Genomic DNA, 18745 nt, shown 5'->3' with positions numbered 1-18745 from the left:
GAACCTTTTAAAGAATCATAGAGAACATTTTAAAGGGTCATAGAGAACGTTTTAAAGGATCATGGAGAATGCCTTTAAGGTTCTTAGAGAACGTTTTAAAATTTCTTCGAGAACGTTTCATAGGATCATAGAGAAACTCTTTAAGGTTCTTAGAGAACATTTTAAAGAATCATAGAGAACGTTTTAAAGGATCATGGAGAATGTCTTTAAGGTTATTAAGCCCCGTCCACACGAAGACGAAAAGCTGACCAGTTTAAAAAACGATCGCCGTAAAGACGAAGGCGTCTCAGAAATTGTGTGCGTCTACATGAATGCACTGGATACGCATGGAAACGCTGTAAAACACATGCCAGACCTCTAGGGGCGCTGTAACGATATGATGGAAACATGCGCAAACAGAAGAAAAAAACTGTGAGCATGCGCACTTGCGGCAAAAGTTGTAAACAGAGAGCTTCATCACTCACATGTCGTGGCTGCGTGTGGCGCATGCATGTCAATGAAGATATGAAACTATGACGCTAGCGTTTCTGAAAAGCAGCGGATCGCCCGTACACACGGAGCTGCGTAAACAGAATTTCAAAATCTTTACACTCTGGAACCCTTTTCAAAAATGATCGTTTACAGACCCCAAAACGCCGTCTTCGTGTGGATGATACGCAGATTCAGTAAGAAACTTATGAGTTTAGACCTCGTTTTGTCTTCGTGTGGAAGGGGCTTTAGAGAACGTTTTAAAGGTTCTCAGAGAAAGTTTTAAAGGATCTTAGAGAACATTTTAAAGGATCATAGAGAATGTTTTAAAGGATTTTAGAGAATGTTATCAAGGTTCTTAGAGAACGTCTTAAAGAATCATAGAGAATGTTTTAAAAGTTCTCAGAGAACGTTTTCAAGGTTCTTAGAGAACGTCTTAAAGAATCATAGAGAATGTTTTAAAGGATTTTAGAGAACGTTATCAAGGTTCTTAGAGAACGTCTTAAAGAATCATAGAGAATGTTTTAAAAGTTCTCAGAGAACGTTTTCAAGGTTCTTAGAGAACGTCTTAAAGAATCATAGAGAATGTTTTAAAGGATTTTAGAGAACGTTATCAAGGTTCTTAGAGAACGTCTTAAAGAATCAGAGAATGTTTTAAAGGTTCTCAGAGAACGTTTTCAAGGTTCTTAGAGAACGTCTTGAAGAATCTTGGAGAATGTTTTAAAGGTTCTCAGAGAACGTTTTAAAGGATCTTAGAGAACGTTTTATGTCTGTTGATCCGTTTTAGAGACGTCCTCCTATTGATCGGTGAAAAGCTTTATTGAATCTAATGAAGTGATGAAACTCAAACTGAAGGTCAGCTTTGATTATCAAAATAAAACTTGCTTCAGGTTCTCTGTGAAGAAGAATGTGGTGGGAGCCTCCTTCCTGTCTGATGGATTTTCTCCTGTACGTCAGAGACTGGATTCATTCTCTGATTGGACACCATGAAGCATCCGACGATGCAACTAATGTTCATCTGTCTGCTTCAGCTCCAGATGTTTCCTTCTAACCTGTAAGTGTTCCTCAGGTTCTAACAGTCTTTGGTTCCTCCTGTGGGCACTGCAGTCGTAGCATAATCTAGAAAACTAGAAACCTTCTCATTCTTTAATGAGTTCAGTTTAAGGAACGAAGGAGGAACGTTGAAGTTCTTCTCCAGACGTCTCCATCCATCCGTTTTATTCATTTGTGGATCAGTTTGACAGAACTTCGGGAGATCTCTAACCTATAAGTGGATAAATAAAGGAACAAATCATGTTTTCAGTTTGATTGTTAGATTTAATTCACTTGTTTATTCTTACTACATGCATTTTTTGTTGCTGTTTTTTGTGGTTTCTGTTTTTTCTGTTTTCTTAGTATTTTGGAATTTATTTGAAAAGTTTTTTTCCTCCATTTTTTAGGGTTTTTTTTTTTTTGCTTTAATTTATTTTTCCGCTCTTATTTTGTTCTCCTTAAATATTTTTGTCTTTCTGAGGACTGTTCATTGTGTTGATGACATCAGGTGTCTCTTGTATGACGCTGTAATGACACCAGTCCTCCAGCAGGGGGAGACTCACTGACGTCAGCCGCAGATAAAAGCGTCACAGAAGAAGTCGGGACTTCTGGTTTCTCCCGGGACAGTGTTCGCTGCTGTGTCCGCTTCTGGAGCTCCGTTCCCGGATAAACTCCTCACGTCGCCCCGTTGCAGAACCACAACCGGAACCGAGTCCAACATGAACGAGGCGGCGGGTCTCCGGTTCCGGAGGCTGCACAGACCGACGGTCATCACCGATGAGCTGCCGGAGCTGCGGTACAAGGGGGCCGGGTAAGAACTGGAGGACCGGCCGGTTATCAGTCACAAATGATCAAGAAAATCTTTGATTTAACGGCGAGTCAGACTGAAAACAACAAATCAATAAATAGTAAATAATAATGAATGATAAATCACAGCAGAGATTTGAGGCCCAAATGTATCTGGGTCAATAAATAATGATCCATAATGATGAGAAATGATCCAAGCTGAATTAAAGCTGGTTGAAAATGACCTGAAAATTATAATTTCTCTTTTAGAAATCAGATTTATGTTCAGATGATTGGTCTGCTGTCTGTTATAATAAAAATAATAATTCTAGAAATCCTCAGAGACGTTTACAGGTTTTATTATTGGATAAAAACATGAATGTTTTCAGAGTAAAGCTGAAATATTCAAAAGAAAAAATAATAATTTTAGTGAAAGTTTAAAAATAATTTATTTTATGTTAGAACATTTTGACAGCTGAAAATTGTTTTAATAATTTTAATATTTTGTAGTCAAAATCAAACCGTGTTGATTGAAAACGATCGTCTGCTTCATGGCCAGGAAGTGTCCAGCTAATGATTTATGTTTTTATCCGCTCCGTTCTTTCACAATAAAAGCCTGAGCAGGTGAATTTTCTGTGAAGGTTCTCTCCGTGTTTCCTGTCCGTCCTCCAGGACCTACAGCGGGAAGGTGTTCCAGGTGACGCTGGTGTCTCTGGGAGGATTCCTGCTGTTTCCTCTCCTCGTCATCATCCTCATCCTCGAGTCTCCAATTCAACCCGACGTGTTCAGGTCAGCAGACATCAGTGGTAGCTTCTCCACAACATCTGGAGGGTTGGAGATAATAAATTAACATCTGGAAGATTAGAAAATAATGAATAAATGTGCGAAGCTGCAGCAGACAGGAATAGGAACGTGACGACCAGGTGAGTCAGAATAAACCTGAAGTCTATTTTCAGCTCAGTCTGCCTCTTTAAACTTGCTGTGGATCTTCAGATACATGAAGTTCAAACATCAGCAGATCCTCATTGATCAGTTTCTGTATGAATCTGTAGATGATGATTCCTTTTATTGGAGGTACATTCTTCTTCTTGCTCTGGGTGAAACAGTCGTCACCCTCTGAACTAAGGACCAGATTCATTGGTCAGTTGGATTCAGGTTCTCCATCTAGACCTTCAGATGATTCCTACCAGGCTGGTGGAACCTAAATATCTCTAAATAGAACTTGTGTTCATTGTGAAGCAGCTGAAAGGTCTCACAAAGCAGAACATGACACAGTCTTCTAAGGGCATTCAAGAACAGATGAGGAACAAAGTCACTGACGTAAAAGATCATAAAGATTCAACTGGTGTTTACAAAAAATATCTAGGTGATCTCCAAGACTTTAGCAGAACATCCTGATCACTATGAGTCAAAGGTAGAACTTTCTGGAAGACATGGGTCCATCTGGAGTAAAGCTGATACTGCATTCTACCAGAAGAACATGGTACCAGCAGTGGAACGTGGTGGAGATAGTGAGATGGTTGTCATGAATTCTGCTGTCCATCAGAAGAACCACCTGGAGAACATCCACCTTCAGTTAGACAAGTCCACCTGTGGCGGCTCGGTTGTGTTTCAGGTTTCAGCAGCAGCATCACTTGGACCTTCAGATGGCCTTCTTCAAGTTCTTCTGAAGGAACTCGCTTTAAGACGGTTATTTTTGCTTTAGTTTTTTTATCTGCTCAGTTCTTCCTCTGAACCAGTTTTCAGGACATCTTTTGTTGCTCCCTGACTTCATGAGGACATAGCGTTGGTCCAGGATCTTCAGTAGATGGTTGGTTGCAGTCAGATTAGTGGAGGTGTTGGTGTGTTTGTATTTAGGGGAGGTTCTGGTGGTCCTAGATGGTGCCAGACTTCCAGAACTCCACCTGCCGCTCATATTAGCTGATGAGCCTGGAGCTCTAGACCTAGTTCTCCCTAACTCCTGACCCGTCAGATGGTTCCACCACCCGGTTCCTCCACCTTCATCCAGAGTGTCAGATCGAGTGATGAGCCTGAAGCTAGAAATCGAAGGTGTGATGTTCAATGTTGTTAGTGGGTATGCTCCACAGGTAGGATGTGAGCTGGAGGAGAAGGAGAAATTCTGGTTGGACCTTGATGAAGTGATGCAGAGCATCCCTAGAAGTGAGAGAGTTGTCATTGGTGCAGACTTCAATGGACATGTTGGTGCAGGAAACAGAGATAATGAGGAGGTCATGGGCAAGTTTGGGATCCAGGAGAGGAACGCAGAAGGACAGATGGTGGTTGACTTTGCAAAAAGGATGGAAATGACTGTAGTGAATACTTTCTTCCAGAAGAAGCAGGAACATAGGGTGACCTATAAGAGTGGAGGTAGGAGCACACAGGTAGACTACATCTTGTGTAGACGGTGTAATCTGAAGGAGATCAGTGACTGCAAAGTAGTGGTAGGTGAGAGTGTAGCCAGACAGCATAGGATGGTGGTGTGTAGGATGACCCTGGTGGTGAAGAAGATGAAGAGGGCAAAGGCAGAGCAGAGGACCAAATGGTGGAAGCTGAAAAAGGAAGAGTGTTGTATGACTTTCAGGAAAGAGTTGAGACAGGCTTTGGATGGTCAGGAGGTGCTTCCAGATGACTGGACAACTACAGCAAATGTGATCAGAGAGACAGGTCAGAGAGTACTTGGTGTGTCATCTGGAAGGAAAGGAGATAAGGAGACTTGGTGGTGGAATGAGGAGGTGCAGGAGTGGATCCAGAGAAAGAGGTTAGCTAAGAAGAAGTGGGACACTGAGAGGACTGAAGAGAGTAGACAGGAGTACAGGGAGATGCAGCGTAAGGTGAAAGTAGAGGTGGCAAAGGCCAAACAAGGGACTTACAATGACTTGTATGCTAGGTTGGACAGTAAGGAGGGAGAGACTGATCTGTACAGGTTGGCAAGGCAGAGAGACAGAGATGGGAAGGACATGCAGCAGGTTAGGGTGATAAAGGATAAGGATGGAAGTGTGTTGACAGGTGCCAATAGTGTGATGGAAGATGGAAAGAGTACTTTGAAGAGTTGATGAATGAGGAAAATGAGAGAGAACGAAGAGTAGAAGAGGTGACTGTTGTGGACCAGGAAGTAGCAAAGATTAGTAAGGATGAAGGAGGATTTAGGGGAGGTTCTGGTGGTCCTAGATGGTGCCAGACTTCCAGAACTCCACCTGCCGCTCATATTAGCTGATGAGCCTGGAGCTCTAGACCTAGTTCTCCCTAACTCCTGACCCGTCAGATGGTTCCACCACCCGGTTCCTCCACCTTCATCCAGTCCAGCAGTCTGGGTTTAAAGGAGTGGTCGGGCCTCTGGTTGGTTTGTTCTGGGCTGAATTCTAACTGGTGGACTTTAGAAACTACTGGTTGTCTCTGGGTTGGATGGTTTGAGGAACCTGTTAGTTCCTTCATGATGTTGAAGTTTGGCTGAAGAGCTTAGTTGTTGTTCTTCAGAAAGATTTGAAAAGTCCTTCAGGATGACCAGGAGACATTCTGCATGGAGGCGGGAACTGGAGAATAGATGTCTGGATGTTCATGGAGGTCTGGATGTTCATGGAGGTCTGGATGTTCATGGAGGTCTGGATGTTCATGGAGGTCTAGGTGTTCATAGAGGTCTAGGTGTTCATAGAGGTCTAGATGTTCATAGAGGTCGAGGTGTTCATGGAGGTCTAGGTGTTCATAGAGGTCTAGATGTTCATAGAGGTCTAGGTGTTCATAGAGGTCTAGATGTTCATAGAGGTCGAGGTGTTCATGGAGGTCTAGGTGTTCATAGAGGTCGAGGTGTTCATAGAGGTCTAGGTGTTCATAGAGGTCTAGATGTTCATGGAGGTCTAGATGTTGCGGCTAAATGGAACAGATCTCCACCACCGACAGGAAAACCAGTTAAGACACCTACTAGGAAAAAACATCTAGCAGCTGGAACCAGACCTTCTCAGCACCTCTAACTGCTGCTCCACCAGAACATCTAGTTTCTGCTAGCAGAGGTTCGGGTCCCTCAACAAGAACCAAGGTTCTGGAGCCAACATCTGGCCTAGAATCCAGCTGAGCTTCTGGTTGAAGACCTTAAAGATCAACTGAAGATCTTAAACCATCTGATTATTTATTATTGTTATTATCATTATTATTATTATTATTATTACTGATGGGACTGAGTTAAACTCTTCTCCAGAGGAGGTGGACCAACGTTCCTCCATGGATGGAAGAGATGGTCACAGCTGGAACAAACCAGTGATCAGGTTGAGGAGAGTGATGGAAGTTGTAGATAATCTTCTAGAAATCCTCATTTAAAACCTGCATCTTAACTGTTTAAATATGTGAAATATCAGACGATCTGGAACATTTACACAGAAGGTTTCTGTCAGACGTAAAAACTTCTCCACAGTTCTGTGTCCAGATGTAGAGAACTTCCTGTGGTCCAGAACAGACGGAGTTCAGTCTGTAGACAAACATGGAGATGATGAATAAAGCTTGGTTTGAACTTCATGGTTAATAACTCATGCTGAGAACAGAAACACAGAAAGAACTTCATGCCCCTGAAAGTCCCAAACACACAAACCAGTTTTCATTCAGTCTGAGGAAAGTTTCATCTTTTTTTGTCATAAATCAGCATTTTTCACAGAATCTCTAGAAATCATTCAAACTGGTGAAATAATCATTAGATTGTTTCACCAGTTTAAAAATAGATTCAGAGAAAAAGGAAAGTTTGATTTCTGAGAAGAACTTTTTTTCTCAGTGTTTAATAAATCAGAAGTAAATTTAAACTGGAGAAATAAATATAACGTTTTTAAAGTTCTGAGAGGAAATGTTCATATTTTAAGTATATTTGACTGTTTAAAGTTAATATTTAGTGAAATAACATTTTGAATATATGAGTGACGAAATCTTTTAGTTATAAAATCTGTCTGAAAAATATCAGAATACGGCAAAAATATCAATAAATCTGTCAGACATTAACAGTGAGGTAACTGAGTTTTGTAAAACATGTTGCCGCCTGTTGCCCTGTTGCCCTGCAGTCTGAAGGAGCCGCCCCTGATGAAGGGCTGCTGGGAGCCCAACCTGAAGCTCCGAGAAGCTCAGAGGATCTTTGAGGATCAGATTATCGGACCAGAATCCATCACCAACATTGGAGGTCAGTGGTCACATGATGAGGTCACATGACTGGAGTCCGATCCAGCTGTTGGTTCTGAAGATCAACAGATATTTTCTGTCTGCAGAAGTTTTCTTCTCTGGAACAGCTGACGGCAAAATCGTGAAGCTGATTGGACGAAGAATCCACACAGTGACGAGACTGGGGAAGCCACCATGTGGTGAGAACACACACCTGAACACACACACGTTTGTTTTACTATTCCCATGGGACTTACCATTGACTCCCATTCATATCTAACCCCTAACCTTAACCAACACCAAAACAATGTCTAACCCTAAAGAAATGTTTTTGCACTTTTACATTTTGTAGTAACAACAACATGACCAAGAAAACACTGTCCCCCCCCCCCCCCCCCCCCGGGAGGACCTCCTTTTAGGTCCCTAGCGTAAGACGAGTCCCCACCTATATAGCAATAGTCAGGTTGAAGTCCCCACTGGTATAGATAAACACGTACACCTGTACACACACCTCATTAGTCTGTGAATCTTCTTCCTGAAGGGGGTGAGGCCAGCAACAGCTCATTTAAAGCTACAGTTTATAGAGTCTCTGCTGAAGGTTTAATCTGAAGGAAACGGGAAATAATGTGGAGCTCTAAGTTCATTCTTTTCATAAATGTTGGGTTTAGTTTAGTTGTTGGTGTTCATGGAGCTACAAGCTGCTTCATGTTGATTGATGTTTCATTGAACCACTCATGGGGCTGATTCTACTGAATCTTCTCACACAGATACTTAAATGAAGTGAAGATAATTCACCGCATCAGTAAATCTCATGTTCATTGAAACACGTCATGACAATGAAACAGAAAGTCAAAGCTCGACAAACAGCATCTGTCAGGTTTTATTGTGAAACAGGAAGTCAGTGCAGGTTGTTCCAGGTTGATCAGTGCTTCACCTGTTGATGGCTGACGGTGTTCCAGGATCCAGAGAGGAGGAGTCCAGCTGTGGTCGTCCACTGGGCCTCAGGGTCGGGCCCAACGGGACTCTGTTTGTAGCCGACGCCTACCTGGGTGTGTTCCAGGTCAACCCCACCACAGGTGAGTCTTCAAACCAGCTGTGATCATTGACCGTCTTCAGCACAGACATCTTTTCTGCCTCCTTCAGCCTCTTTGTGGTTGTTTTTTGTCTTGCTCAGGTGAGGTGACCCGATTGGTTGCTGGCGGTCAGGTGGTTGCCGGGCGGCAGCTGTCGTTCATTAATGACGTGGCGGTGACGCAGGACGGGAAGAAGTTGTACTTCACCGACTCCAGCAGCAGGTGGCAGCGCAGAGACTACCTGAATCTCATCATGGAGGCCACCGCGGACGGCAGGTATGAAGCCCCGCCCACCTGGCATTTGACATTAAAAGCTTCCCGGCACTCACGTATCCTCATTTCAGAGTCCTCGAGTTGGACATGGAGACCAGAGATGTGACCGTTGTCATGGAGAATTTGCGATTCCCAAACGGTATCCAGCTGCTGCCGGACGAAGAGTCGGTTCTGGTGGCAGAGACCACCATGGCCCGCATCCGCAGGTACCCACCGCACCCACTGATGATGTCATGGAACACACCTGGCTGTAGGTGGAGATCCTCTGTAATGGAGGCTGGTCTACACTCTGTTGCCACAGAAACAAACTTCCTGTGATAGCAGCCTTGTTTTCCTGAGGTCAGACGGATTGTAGATTTTAGATGAACTCATCGCTGAGGACAGACATAATCCTCAGAAAGATACCAGAACTAGAACCACAACCAGAACTAGAACTATAACCAGAACTATAACCAGAATCAAAACTATAGCCAGAACTATAACCAAAACCAGAACCATTTACCCTCAAATACTACATTTACCCTCTAACACTACATTTACCTTCTAGTACTACATTTAGTACTACAATGTAGCCGCAAGGGGACACAAGCCAGTGTCTTATTGTGCCGGTCCCAAGTCCCAAGCCTGGATAAATACAGAGGGTTGTGTCAGGAAGGGCATCTGACGTAAAACTTTGGCCAAATCAATCATGCGAATCAAATGTATGACTTCCATACCGGATCGGTCGAGGCCCAGGTTAACAACGACCGCCATCGTGCTGTCGACCTACAGGGTGCCGGTGGAAAATGGACGACTGTTGGTCGAAGAAGGAGGGGAGGAAGGTGTGTTCGTAGGAAGAGAGAGAAGAGGAACACCAAGAGTCGAGGACTGAGAGTAGGGACTTTGAATGTTGGAACTATGACAGGAAAAGGTAGAGAGCTGGTTGACATGATGCAGAGGAGGAAGGTGGACATACTGTGTGTCCAGGAGACCAGGTGGAAAGGTAGTAAAGCTAGAAGTTTAGGAGCAGGCTTCAAGTTGTTCTATCATGGTGTAGATAGGAAGAGAAATGGAGTAGGAGTTATCTTGAAGGAGGAGTTTGTTAGGAATGTCCTGGAGGTAAAAAGAGTGTCAGATCGAGTGATGAGCCTGAAGCTAGAAATCGAAGGTGTGATGTTCAATGTTGTTAGTGGGTATGCTCCACAGGTAGGATGTGAGCTGGAGGAGAAGGAGAAATTCTGGTTGGACCTTGATGAAGTGATGCAGAGCATCCCTAGAAGTGAGAGAGTTGTCATTGGTGCAGACTTCAATGGACATGTTGGTGCAGGAAACAGAGATAATGAGGAGGTCATGGGCAGGTTTGGGATCCAGGAGAGGAACGCAGAAGGACAGATGGTGGTTGACTTTGCAAAAAGGATGGAAATGGCTGTAGTGAATACTTTCTTCCAGAAGAGGCAGGAACATAGGGTGACCTATAAGAGTGGAGGTAGGAGCACACAGGTAGACTACATCTTGTGTAGACGGTGTAATCTGAAGGAGATCAGTGACTGCAAAGTAGTGGTAGGTGAGAGTGTAGCCAGACAGCATAGGATGGTGGTGTGTAGGATGACCCTGGTGGTGAAGAAGATGAAGAGGGCAAAGGCAGAGCAGAGGACCAAATGGTGGAAGCTGAAAAAGGAAGAGTGTTGTATGACTTTCAGGAAAGAGTTGAGACAGGCTTTGGATGGTCAGGAGGTGCTTCCAGATGACTGGACAACTACAGCAAATGTGATCAGGGAGACAGGTCAGAGAGTACTTGGTGTGTCATCTGGAAGGAAAGGAGATAAGGAGACTTGGTGGTGGAATGAGGAGGTGCAGGAGTGGATCCAGAGAAAGAGGTTAGCTAAGAAGAAGTGGGACACTGAGAGGACTGAAGAGAGTAGACAGGAGTACAGGGAGATGCAGCGTAAGGTGAAAGTAGAGGTGGCAAAGGCCAAACAAGGGACTTACGATGACTTGTATGCTAAGTTGGACAGTAAGGAGGGAGAGACTGATCTGTACAGGTTGGCAAGGCAGAGAGACAGAGATGGGAAGGACGTGCAGCAGGTTAGGGTGATAAAGGATAAGGATGGAAGTGTGTTGACAGGTGCCAATAGTGTGATGGAAGATGGAAAGAGTACTTTGAAGAGTTGATGAATGAGGAAAATGAGAGAGAATGAAGAGTAGAAGAGGTGACTGTTGTGGACCAGGAAGTAGCAAAGATTAGTAAGGATGAAGTGAGGAGGGCATTGAAGAGGATGAAGAGTGGAAAGGCACTTGGTCCTGATGATATACCTGTGGAGGTATGGAAGTGTCTCTGAGAGGTAGCAGTAGAGTTTCTGACTGGGTTGTTCAACAGGATCTTAGATAGTGAGAAGATGCCCGAGGAATGGAGGAGAAGTGTGCTGGTGCCCATCTTTAAGAACAAGGGAGATGTGCAGAGTTGTGGCAACTGCAGAGGAATAAAGCTGATGAGCCACACGATGAAGCTATGGGAAAGAGTAGTTGAAGCTAGACTAAGGGCAGAGGTGAACATCTGTGAGCAGCAGTATGGTTTCATGCCAAGAAAGAGTACAACAGATGCAATATTTGCTTTGAGGATGTTGACAGAGAAGTACAGAGAAGGTCAGAAGGAGCTGCATTGTGTCTTTGTAGATCTGGAGAAAGCTTCTGACAGGGTGCCCAGAGAGGAACTGTGGTTTTGTATGAGGAAGTCTGGAGTGGCAGAGAAGTATGTTAGAGTGGTGCAGGACATGTATGAGGACTGTAAGACAGTGGTGAGGTGTGCTGTAGGAGTAACAGAGGAGTTCAAGGTGGAGGTGGGAGTACATCAGGGATCAGCTCTGAGCCCCTTCTTGTTTGCTATGGTGATGGACAGGATGACAGACGAGGTTAGACAGGAGTCTCCATGGACTATGATGTTTGCAGATGACATTGTGATCTGTAGTGAGAGCAGGGAACAGGTGGAGGAGAAGCTAGAGGCGTGGAGGTTTGCCCTGGAAAGGAGAGGAATGAAGGTTAGCCGCAGCAAGACGGAGTATCTGTGTGTGAATGAGAGGGACCCAAGTGGAAGAGTGAGGTTACAGGGAGAAGAGATCAAGAAGGTGGAGGATTTTAAGTACTTAGGGTCAACAGTCCAGAGCAATGGAGAGTGTGGAAAAGAGGTGAAGAAGCGTGTACAGGCAGGCTGGAACGGCTGGAGAAAAGTGTCAGGTGTGATGTGTGATAGAAGAGTTTCAGCTAAAATGAAAGGAAAGGTTTACAAAACTGGTGAGACCAGCCATGTTGTTTGGTCTGGAGACAGTGTCCCTGAGGAAAAGACAGGAGGCAGAGCTGGAGGTAGCAGAACTGAAGATGCTGAGGTTCTCTTTGGGAGTGACCAGGATGGATAGGATCAGGAATGAGAACATCAGAGGGACAGCACATGTTGGAGGCTTTGGAGATGTAGGAATAACTCCTTATTAAAGATGAATTAAGCACTCGTTAGGAAATGGGGCACCACTCTACGAATGTAGAGAAATTAATAACTGATAATGGATTGATTCAGTTAAACAGTCTAATATCTGAAGCCAAGAATCCTTGGAAAAAGTGACCCGTCAGACACACATAAACGCAAAACAGACTGTAATTTTGGTCTAAATGAAAGACATTTATTGACTAATCTAATAACAATACAGTGATAAATATATCAGGTACATGCTTAAATGAATAAAGGTGACATGTGGGTGTTATCACTAGTAAAACAAAAATTGAACTCTGTTTGTTGAGGTAGTGAGCGAAAATATCTATTCTTTGATTAAAGGAAAAATGATGAAGAGTCGTGGTTAACAGAGGCCCGCTCTGTAACCAGGATAAGTTTCAGAGTGAAGGAAAAAAAAATAGAGGCGCCAAGAAGAAGAATTGCTCCGAAGTAGTTTCTGGTAGCGAGTAGAAGGGAAGAGAGCGTGAACTGTGAAAAATGGCTGGTTGTAAAGGTTTTTCCCGAGAAGAGGCATGGAAGTGCCGGTTTCCTCGCGGCTTCCTTTGACTCTGGGTGCCTCCCCCTTTGGGCTTCGGGGGAGGAGAGATGAGACCTAATCACATAGTGGATTAAAAATATTAAAACGCGCAAAAAGAACGGTCTGTTTACTTTCCCATGATCCTTAAAACATATTTTAAACAATCAAAGATAACATACTATAGAGTATATCAGCTAATCTAAAAATATGAGTTATTAGTTCCTAATTATACGTTTGTGAGCTTTATCTATTATTATATGTATCACAGTGAAAACAGGGTAATATGACATACATAAGATGGTGAATCAAACAGTTTTCCATGTCTTTGCAACCTGTATAAAGCAAAGTTTTATGGTTAATTCAGTGAAATCCTTGATAATGTCATGGCATTCTGACGTCAAAAGGTGGCACTGTTGAGCTGTGGAAGAAAAGTGTGCTGTTCATGAATTACACAGTAAGTTTGATAACTTTCAATTCAAACCAGCTAGAAACACGGGAGTTGCTTCAAAGTGCATAACAAGTTCTTATTATGACATTGATAATCACAAAATCACAAGATATATTTCAGAAATATGAGTTTAAGAAGTTCTGTGACTGGACTGAGGGAAAGTCTCTGCAGAGGTGACGAGGAGGTCATTAATTATTTATGGGTCTCATCTGATGGAGAGAACCAGAGACAGTGCGGAGGGTCAGCAGGGGGGCTTTCAGTTCAAAGCATTCTAACCAAAGGTGAGAAACAGTCTTACAATGGTGATTCTAAAATGTGAAAGTTCTGTGAAACTACAGTTCTCTGCTTTACATGCAGGAGACCTGAGTGTCCTTCCTGTGAATGGTTATAATAGAAATCCATGGGTCTTTGTTTGCAGAAAGAAGGTTTTCTTTGAGAGTCAGATGTCATCATAAGTTAATTTTATGGCGTCCTGGTGGAAGGTACAGGGCTCTCTGGTCATAAAAATCCTCTTTGGTGCACTTTGTCTTGTTTGTTTAAGCCGCTCTGAGGGGAGAGAGCTTTGCTTTATCTGAGGTGAGATCACCCCAGGAATGTTTGGGGCCCCTTAATGTGGATGTCGTCTACAGAGATAAAGTCAGAGAGGCCAGACTGAGATGGTTCAGACATGTCCAGAGGAGAGAGAGTGAATATATTGGTAGAAGGATGCTGAGTTTCCCACTGCCAGGCAGGAGGCCTAGAGGAAGACCAAAGAGGAGGTTTATGGATGTGGTTAAAGAGGACATGAAGGTAGTTGGTGTGAGAGAAGAGGATGCAGCAGACAGGGTTAGATGGAGGCAATTGATTCACTGTGGAGACCCCTGAAGGGAAAAGCTGAAAGGAAAGGTTGATGCTAGAGGTACGGACCCGTTAAGGTCACTGAAGAGCTGGCGCCGGTTAACTACTATTTGCTGCACATTACAGGCAGTTTATATGAATGACTTTGACGGCGAACATTGTGTAATTTAACCAAAAATACACCGTCTCCTCTCACACTTTAGACATTGCAGTTTTTACGCTTTTAGACGCCGTGTCTAAATTGTTTGAAGTCCAGTTCCTATTAATTAGTTTACCGCGTTCAGTGGTGGAAGCGGCTGACGAACTCCATTGCAAATGTTCCCATTTAATTTCGGGCGCTAATTTACAAGATAAAGTTAAGGATGTCGAATATGAAACAAACACTCGTGAATGGTGAGGAGCAGCTCTTTAATTCGGCATGAATTAAAAAAACCCACAAACTCTATTTACTGTGATATTGTGAGATTTGTTTGTGGTGATGTAACTTAGCCATTCAACAGAGTCCGCTAACATTAAAGTGACTGTGACAGTGTCTGTGTTGACAGACGTAGAAAATACGTCAGGGTTTTGTTTAGGTTGTTATTATGTAATAGTCTGTCGCTGCTTTTGAAGGTAAAAAAATACTTGTAGTTTGCTGGCTGTTAGTTCCGCCATTTGTTTTGTTTGCTGTTTGTGCTTTATTAGAACCGGGTCACGTGAATAAAAAGTTTTGCTATTTTTAATAGTAGTGCTGATTTCAACCCCCAAATCGCCGTGAAAAAGACTGACATGACAGGTTCCGCACGCAGATTCACCTCGAATCACGGAAGCGCCTTCATCAGCGTAGCCGGCTCATTAATATTTATGTCCGTCGGATTACCAGCCAATCACGAAGCGCGTCGGCTCATTAATATTTATGATAAGGGAAAGTGCCGTATCCGTAGGCCACAGGCTACGGGTACGGGTCCGTATCTGTAGACACTACCGAAAGGAAAAGAAGAAGAAGACTACATTTAGTACTACATTTACCCTCTACTACTACATTTACCCTCTAGTACTACATGTGGAGTGTCCTACATCTCTAACAGGAAGTCTCTGCAGTCAGACTGTCCTCAGAGCTTCCTCTGACCTCCAGCTGATCCCAGTTCTTCTGTCCTGTCTCCAGGGTCCACGTTGCTGGTCTGAATAAGGGTGGGATGGACACCTTCATGGACAACCTGCCCGGTTTTCCCGACAACATCCGTCCCAGCTCCAGCGGAGGCTACTGGGTGGCCATGTCCTCCGTGAGACCCAACCCTGGCTTCTCCATGCTGGACTTCCTGTCCCAGAGACCCTGGATCAAGAAGCTCATCTTCAAGGTGAGGAACGATCAGACCCTGGACCAGACGGTGGAGGTCCTGGATGGAGACAGTAGACACCAGTTAGTCTGGACCTTCACCTGGAGGACAGGAGATGCCATGTAGCGGACACTGTAATCTGATTACCTTATTACTTGTGTTGGTGTAATCTGATTACTTTCTGCAGACTGGATGTCCTGGAGGTTTCCAGCTAAATAGGTAGTCTTAACTTTCCCTGGGTGTTACTAAAGCAGTGTTTCCCCTGGGTTGAAATGGCTGTGAGGTGGTGGGGTCACTTTCAGCTGAAAGTTGTTGACGGGGGGGAACTATATATACTATCGGGCCGTCTCCGCCGCAGCCGTTCTATGTGAACAACTATTCTCTATGATGAAGGTGAACAAAACACCTCACAGAAGTGGACTCACTGATGAACACCTTCACTCCATCCTGAGGCTTTCCTCAGCTCAGAGCCTGACCCCAGACATTGATGAACTTGCATCTAAGAAAAGATGCCAGGTATCTGGCTTAGACCAATGAGCAGAGTAAATCAGAGTGTAGCAAAGTGAGCTTGAATATATCTGTTTCTTATGCACTTTTTCTACTGCAAGGCATGGTCTGTTAATAGTTGAAATGTTGGATTTTTATTGAATGACATTATTATTTTTGGTTCTTTTGTTGTTGGCTTTGAAAATGATTTACTTTAAAAAGGAACTTGAAAGGACACGGGGAGAGACATACTTTATTTATTTAAATAAGAAATGAAGACCACTGATGTGTCTTTTATTTCAAATTTAATTTCTCATGTATTTGTAATATCAAGCTTTGGTTGTTCCAGATTCTGTGTTTAAGCAAAACTAAAGTGTGTTTCCGTATGAAAAGGTTAAACATTACATATCAGATGCAGTTAATTTTTCAATAAATATTGAGTTTGGCCCGTGACTTTACTTCACTGCTTAATTTTGGCCCACTGTGAATTTGGGTTTGACACCCCTGATCTAGAGGAACCTGGTAGAACGCGTCCATCTCCTCCATCTCTTCGTTCTCTGACGTTCCTCCTTCTCTCCTCTGCAGCTCTTCAGTCAGGAGGTTCTCATGAAATTCATTCCTCGCTACAGTCTTGTGGCAGAGCTCCACGATGGAGGCGTCTGCACCCGGAGCTTCCACGACCCCAACGGCCTGGTGGCGGCGTACGTCAGCGAGGTCCACGAGCATGACGGGAACCTGTACCTGGGATCCTTCCGCTCGCCGTACATCGCCAAGCTGAAGATATAGAGACACCGAGGAGGTGGAGGAATGACCTTCAGGCTGGTCCACCTGATGGACATCCAGTGAGGATGAGTGGTCCCTGTAGCGCCCCCTACAGGACGTCTGCTGAACATCAAGTGGAAGGTGGAACGAACTCTGAGGATCAGAAACCTTTGGTGATCAGATCTCCTCACATTTCTAAACTATAATGTCTGAAACCCAGTGATTGACTGAGTGTAATTTAAAGTTTGTGATTGGCTGAGTTTAATCTAAAATTTGTGTTTTAACTTTTAACCTTTTCTTTGTTTGGTGAAAATGTTCCTGTCAAGTTCAGGAGAACGTCTCATGGTATTTGGTTGTCTGAAGGTTTCCATCGACTCTCACAAAGACTTGCTCTGTGTCACTAAACGTCGCTCACTAGTTAGCGCAAGCTAATTAGCTTGTAGACTCGCTAGCATGCTTCCTGCTCGCAGGTTAGCTTGTTAGCTCTGTGACTAGAGCATGTTATTGTTGACTAGCTAGCCTGTTAGTCTGCTTTTCTTTCTATTTATGTTCTCGTTGGCTAACAGGTGACCTCACAGTGTTCCTAGAGCTAATGCTAGCATGCTAGCTGGTCTGGCTAAGGTCTGTAGATAAAAATGTTTCTGTTTCATTTGTAACTACTGAAAATGTATGAAAACTTCCTGCTGATGACTTCGACCTTCATTTTAGTAAAACCAGAAACTAATCTGTTAAAGTTCAGGTAGTTTGTTTGTTTGTTAGCGTGACATCAGAGACCGGTTGCTGCAGCGTTACCATGTTAGCAGCCGGTGATGATTTAACAGCAGTTTGTTCTTTATTGACTCAGAGATGTTTGGATTCTGTTTATCAGCTGATTCTGACCAACAGTAGAACTCCAGAGTTAGTGAAGATACCTGTACAGGTGTTCACACTGCTGCTAACTGTCGCTCAGTGCTCGCTAACCGCTGCTAGCAGTGGATCATTCCTCCTCCAGTAACTGCAGCTGAATGTGGCTAAACAGCTTTTTCACAACTCCTGTGAAAAAGCTGCATTTAGCTGCATTGAGCTGCAGCAGATCTACCCAAAGTGGAGTAAAGTGAGAGCGTGTCTGTTTCTGGTTTAACTGAGGGTTTAGAGTTTTGTCTGGAGGTCATTCAGCATCACATTAGTCTCTGTCATGGTGCCCAATACTAGTTAAAGTCCCACAATGCTCTCTGCTACACAGAAACCTCCTCAGATCCACATGTAACTAACTGAGCTAACAGTCATTTGAACGTTCAGGAAGTTCTGAAGGTTCCCGGAGGTTCCTGAAGGTTTGTGAAGGTTTCTGGAGGTTCCTGAAGGTTTGTGAAGGTTTCTGGAGGTTCCTGAAGGTTGGAATTGTCCACTGAAGCTTCGATGGTGTTTCTGTTCTTTTATCTATTTTAGGAACACGTTTTGTCTCCCGTCGCCTAGCAACACCAAAGAGAACTGATTGGTTGTGGTCCAGTCAGATGGTTTAAACAGGGTCCATTCATCTGAAGATCTCATGGTTCAAGGGTTAGGGTTAGAATTAGTTAGAGTTCAGGGTTTCTGAACACCAGAAACAAATCAATGAAGTATTTCAGGTTTCAGCATCAGAGACAGAACAAATGAAACTCCATCCTTAGTTCAGGTTCTTCAGCTCTTCTTTCAGGATCTCAGCCTCTAATCCAGGACTGGTCCATCTCTGATCTCCACCCTGAGCTCCTCCATTCACGAGTCTAAAAGTCCAGCAGAAACAAACCTTTAAAACGTCTCATCTGAGGAACTGAAGATCTTTGATAGGTTTCTCCAGAATGTCGTTGAGTTCCTGAGTCAAACTAAAATGGATGTAAATGAAGCAGCTGATCAGTTTTACTGTTTGAAGCTTCATCAGATATTTCAGAACCATCCTGGATCATTTCTGCTTTACTCATAGAACCCGTTAGTTTCTAGTCCAGACTGAGTTTATTCCAGTTTGAAAAGAGCTGCTGTTTATTAGAGGTAAGCAAATCTTCTGCTTTGTGTTCATCTGGTTTTTATTTTCGATGTTTTCTGTTGAATAAAATCTGCTGATTGGTCGATGCTCCGTCTGGTTCTGTTCAGAGTTTTTATCTAGAACTTCACACGTTCTTCAACAAACAT

The 18745-nt window shown here is 43.6% G+C and overlaps 1 protein-coding gene across 2 annotated transcripts; it reads left to right on the top strand.

Moving 5' to 3' along the window:
• The first annotated feature begins 437 nt into the window (after positions 1-437).
• Positions 438-18682, top strand: apmap (adipocyte plasma membrane associated protein). Of its 2 annotated transcripts, none has more exons than XM_051959916.1 (11): positions 438-665; positions 1359-1522; positions 2052-2311; positions 2959-3075; positions 7320-7435; positions 7521-7613; positions 8373-8489; positions 8588-8762; positions 8831-8965; positions 15184-15376; positions 16427-18682. In XM_051959916.1, exons 3-11 carry the CDS (start codon positions 2220-2222, stop codon positions 16625-16627), a joined length of 1239 nt encoding a protein of 412 aa, XP_051815876.1. In that variant the 5' UTR covers positions 438-665; positions 1359-1522; positions 2052-2219; the 3' UTR covers positions 16628-18682. The 2 variants fall into 2 exon arrangements, with proteins under 2 accessions (XP_051815876.1, XP_051815875.1); XM_051959915.1 differs by having other exon boundaries at positions 2049-2311.
• The last annotated feature ends 63 nt before the right edge of the window (positions 18683-18745 follow it).

Source organism: Acanthochromis polyacanthus, chromosome 15 (assembly GCF_021347895.1).
Source record: "Acanthochromis polyacanthus isolate Apoly-LR-REF ecotype Palm Island chromosome 15, KAUST_Apoly_ChrSc, whole genome shotgun sequence".
Taxonomy (NCBI): domain Eukaryota; kingdom Metazoa; phylum Chordata; class Actinopteri; family Pomacentridae; genus Acanthochromis; species Acanthochromis polyacanthus.
Note: the sequence above shows the minus strand (reverse complement) of the source record. Positions and strands in the feature narration are given on the sequence as shown.